Source organism: Sprattus sprattus (genome assembly GCF_963457725.1).
Source record: "Sprattus sprattus genome assembly, chromosome: 5".
NCBI lineage: Eukaryota > Metazoa > Chordata > Actinopteri > Clupeiformes > Clupeidae > Sprattus > Sprattus sprattus.
The window spans coordinates 20,348,366-20,353,365 of record NC_137924.1 but is presented as its reverse complement, the minus strand read 5'-3'; the positions used below and the strand labels follow the sequence as shown (position 1 = coordinate 20,353,365).

Sequence of the window (5,000 nt, the reverse complement as noted above, 5' to 3'; positions counted from 1 at the left end):
TAACATTAGAAACATTCAGAGTGAAACAAATTATAATGCGCGAAAATGTCCGGTCAAAGAAAGCACGAGAGTGGGGCCAAAAGACTGGTCCGTGGACCGTGACCTTCTAATCGCAAAAGCCCTCAAGTGCAAAGTAAGACTGAAGAAGATTAATTCACATTTCTAAACTTTGCTTTGGTTCGCACCACATCATTAAGACAGGGATAAACGCTTTTAATAACGCGCTTTCAAATACGATGATGCAGGTAACAAGCCAGGCTTCCCGGTTCCATCTAAATAGGCCTAATAAAACGTAAATTCTTTCAGCAATTGAAGATGTATGAGTTCTTATCCTCACGCATATCGCTGCAGATTAGGCTAATTCATTGAAAATTATAGACAAATTATGTGCAAGCCAGTTAGACATAGCTAAGTGAAATGTTTTAGCTTAGCTATAGAATCTTCCATTTTCGCAGTCATGGTCAAATATTAGTGTAGAGGTTTTCACTGAGGTTTTTTGTCAGATCAGCAGGACTAAATAGGTTCTACACTCAGTCCAGTTTGTGAGGTATTGCGCAATCTGAGATGAAGCACAGCTCGTCGTTGCCTCATCGTCTTGCTGTCTCCTGTCTGTTTGAACAGGACATGCGCAAATTCAGCGATTTTAATTATAAAACTGCTCGAAATGATTGGAATCATGCAGAAAATACATTTATATCACAGACCAGTAGAAAATATTTATTTCCTTTGATCGTTAGGCTATTTGTTTTTTTACTTTAATGATGACAGGTGAAGCTCTGCCTCCCCTGACTGCACGTCGGTGCTCTCGCATAGAAACGTGGGCGCGGAGCCAAGCTGTTGCTTCACTAATAGGCATATCAATTCGTTATTTCATTCCCTGGCTATTTAGCCTTGTTTTTGCTTTTGAATGAATGGAAATATGTATACATTTGCATTATTGGTTTATTATTGTCTACAGTGTAGTCTACTACATACATACATTTTATCCTTGGCTTTAAACTGATCATATTTATAGAGTGGTTCTGTGGACTTTAAAACACTGATGTGACAGTGCACCTGGCGTGGGTTTGTGTGCGTGTTACGATGTGCGTCGGGGCGATATAGGGGCCTCATCCTGGTAATTAGCCCCAGGCCTCAAAATGTCTTAATCCGGCCCTGCTTGTGTGTGTGCATGCTTCAATGTGTATGAAGCCTCTGTACAGTATAAAGAAACATACAAACATAAATACACACAACAATGCATATGTTATGTGAATGTGTGTGTGTGTGTGTGTGCGCGTGTGGGTGTGCGTGTGCGTGTGCGTGTGGGTGTGTGTGTGTGTGGGTGTGCGTGTGTGTGTGCGCGTGTGTGCGCGTGTGGGTGTGCGTGTGCGTGTGGGTGTGTGTGGGTGTGGGTGTGGGTGTGGGTGTGGGTGTGGGTGTGTGTGTGTGTTACCTTGAGCACTGTGATGTTCCAGGTGAAGGCCTCCACAGCTTTACTCTGCTTACGGCCCTTCAATCCCTCCTTCTCCCCCAGCTTGGACAGGTCCTCATGGAGCACCATGCCTGAGAGAGAGAGAGAGAGAGACAGGGAGAGAGAGAGAGAGAGAGAGAGAGAGAGAGAGAGAGAGAGAGAGAGAGAGAGAGAGAGAGGACAAGCCAATAACAAAAAAATGTCTACCTAGTGGTGAGTGTGTTTTGAGTGTGTATGTATATGTGTGTGTGTGTGTTTTCGTCACACACCTTCTCTTTGCACATGTGCAATCCTCTCCTGCACACCATCAGCGTTTTCTATCAGTTGTCTGTTGGCTGATATCATCTGGGAGGAGACAGACAGACAGACAGACAGACAGACAGACAGACAGACAGACACAACCACACACACAACCACACACACGACCACACACACGACCACACACACAACCACACACACACACACACACACACACACACACACACACACACACACACACACACACACACACACACATTTTGAGGATTAGCACTTGACTGTTAGCACTGAATGTGAAGACATTCCTTACCCTAGAGAGAAATTAAAGATTAAAGGCAGACTGGCTTCAGTTAATAACACGACCCAAAATAGAAGTATTACACAGTCTGAAAAATGCCCTGTCACTGGAAAGAGAACTTGTTTAAACACACAAAATACATTTAGGTATATGGGTGAAAGACAGCTAGATTAGGACTGCATTATGTCAGGCCAAGCTGTATCATCAGCCTGCTGTTTCACAAAAAAGATACTGTTTATTTCTTACTGAGCGCATTGATCAAAGTTCCGATTATATAAAAGGTTCAGCCACTGTAGCCAACTACACAGACATCCTAGCCATGTTATCTCACGGATCCAATATCCCTAGGCATCTTTGCTAGTTATTTTCAATAGTATGATCTCTCTTTTCAAGTTCAATATTAGAAGGGAGAAAACTAGATCACATTTAATGAGGGAATCATCTGACTAAAACCCCCCTTTATCTCTCGTGTGCTGGCGCTGAGAACTGAAGGGTCCTCCCACAGTGTAAACAGTGTCTGGAGAGACATTAAATACCTCATATATTAAATTAAATTATATTATATTAAAGTCTTATTAAGTGAGTTCATGTGGGAACTCAGCTGGCTGTGTTAGGAGTAAGTTTAAAGAAACACTATGTAACAATTCCCCACTTTTTGAGATATGTCTTTATAAGCTGCTAGTTTCGATATCATCCCCAAATTCATTTTTGATGGTAGACGTGAAGGACAGATAAACACGCATGTAGTTCCCACCAGCCATGCAGGATGTGCACAATGCAGTTCTGTGCTCCAGGATGTGACAAGTATAAAAAAAATATATATAAAAAATATTTCACTGAACAACATTGTCAACCACATCGCCAAGCTTGTATCAGTACCGAATGGGCTGTTGGTGGTGTTTGCAAGGTGAACTGGCTAGTTTTAGACCAAACTCCTTACTGCTGCAGTCCCTGCTGAGCAGAGACATTTATGCTGCCAGTCATGGGTCAGGTGAGGAGAGCAGAAACAGACACGCGCAATAGACACTGAGGGAAAGTGTGTGTGTGAGTGTCTATGTATGCGTGTGAGTGTGCGAGTGCATTTGTGTGTGCTTGAGTATAATAGACTGTATGTCTGTGTGTGTGCTGCTCTCACCATGTCGTAGGCACTTAGCAGCTTGCGTGTGGCATCACTCTGGCTGCCCAGGGGCTCCAGGCAGGGGTAGCCATCCTTCAAGAGGAGCAGGGCACCAGGGGCACCGTCGGAGCCATGCAGACGGGTGGCCAGGGTTTGCATGCACTGCTTCACCTTGGCCACCGGGGGGAGCCCACACTGCTCTTTGAAAGCCACCATTGCACTCTGGGCAAACGGGAACAAACGTGGATAGGAGAACTTCACTCTCACAGTAATTGGCCATCATAAAACACACACAAATGAAAGGGTGATGGGAACAAATACATCTAAACGGTTAACAACATGGTGTCTATGAAAGACTGTTATGTGAGAACACATTCATTTGTGAGCCCAAAAACACATTTAATGTGGGAGGCAAAGGGAAGAGATGAAACCATGGAGGTGAAACCTTGAACTCGGATTAAACATTAAACATTAAACATTAAATTGAAATACATTGCAATGCTATACAGTACATGGAGTAGCTTTATACAGCACCCTTATTAGCTGACAATAAAAAGCCCCCACTGCACTGGCTGCCAGGGCTCGTGTCTATGAACTGTCACCCCTTCTGCACGATTTGAAACATGACTGCCATGACTGTTCCACGGCTCACTGACAGCTGGAGACATTTTCTATTTTCCACTTGCCAAAAACCCAAGAGTGTTATCTCTCTCTCTCTCTTTCTCTGTCTCTCTGCCTGCCTGTTTGTCTGTCTCTTTCTCTCGCTCTTTATGTCTCTCTCTCTCTCTCTCTCTCTCTCTCTCTCTCTCTCTCTGACACACACACACACACATACACACACACAGACAAACTCAGAGTGGTGATTACCAGTGCACATCTGAGGACCTGCTGCTAGGGTGCTGTAAATTTGGTTCGCTAGGTGTGACCATTGCTCTTGTTTCTCTCTCCTGCTGGGTTCATGGATTTCTGTGTAATCCTTATTTTTCTTTCTCGCTGACACACACACACACACACAGACACACACACACACACACACACACACACACACAGAGACACAAAGCCACAGAGACAGACACAAAGACGCACACACACACACACACACACACACACACACACACACACACACACACACACACACACACACACACACACATTCAAACACACACACACACACACACACACACAGAGACACACACACACACAGAGACACACACACACGCACACACCATGCCACATCTCCCCTCCTATCGCTCTCCCTGTCTGTCGCTGTTTCTTGATAAGCCCCAAAAGAAAGAGGCAGACTCAGGGTGGCATGTGATCTCAGCACTGCCATTCAATCCCACACTTATCAGACCAGATGACCCACATCAGGGGCCCAAACACACCAAGCCATCCGTTCCAAAACAGCTACAGTACACAAGCCCACAAGGAAGAAAGTATCAGTCCTGGTCTATTCATAGAATGCCGCCCACCTAAGAACCCAGGCATGAAATCATTTCAGAACAGTGTGATTTGATTGTTACAGAGTATCCATGCCAAAAACCTCACTATGACGCATGAAGTGCATTAGCGAGTTGTCCACCATACTGGGTTGGGTAAATATTGACAGATTTCTGATTTGTGGCACAGACATGTGCTACCCACTGCCCTTCTGCCGCTTGCAGATTGGCACAACAGAACCCAGAAGATAGTTCCTCAGACGCCGATTCCAGACCACAATGGCTCACGAGGCCACACACCTCATGGGATCAGTTCGGTCAGTTCTGATTCACCAAATGCCATCTCTGAGATGGAACCCTTCAGTGATCCTCTGTGATGAGTTCCACTCTGCTCCCTGCCTCCATCTTGCTTCTCTGTGCACCATGAGTCCAACT

General features: G+C 44.9%; 1 protein-coding gene across 1 annotated transcript in view; it reads right to left on the bottom strand.

Moving 5' to 3' along the window:
• Positions 1 to 5,000, bottom strand: part of plcl1 (phospholipase C like 1) — a 58,909-nt gene that overhangs the window by 4,676 nt on the left and 49,233 nt on the right. Inside the window, exons 5-7 of the mRNA XM_080838523.1 lie at positions 3,145 to 3,348; positions 1,723 to 1,798; positions 1,436 to 1,545 (exon numbers count right to left, since the gene is read on the bottom strand). Of these exons, the coding sequence (XP_080694649.1) occupies positions 1,436 to 1,545; positions 1,723 to 1,798; positions 3,145 to 3,348 (390 nt within the window). The remainder of the gene's footprint in view (positions 1 to 1,435; positions 1,546 to 1,722; positions 1,799 to 3,144; positions 3,349 to 5,000) is intronic.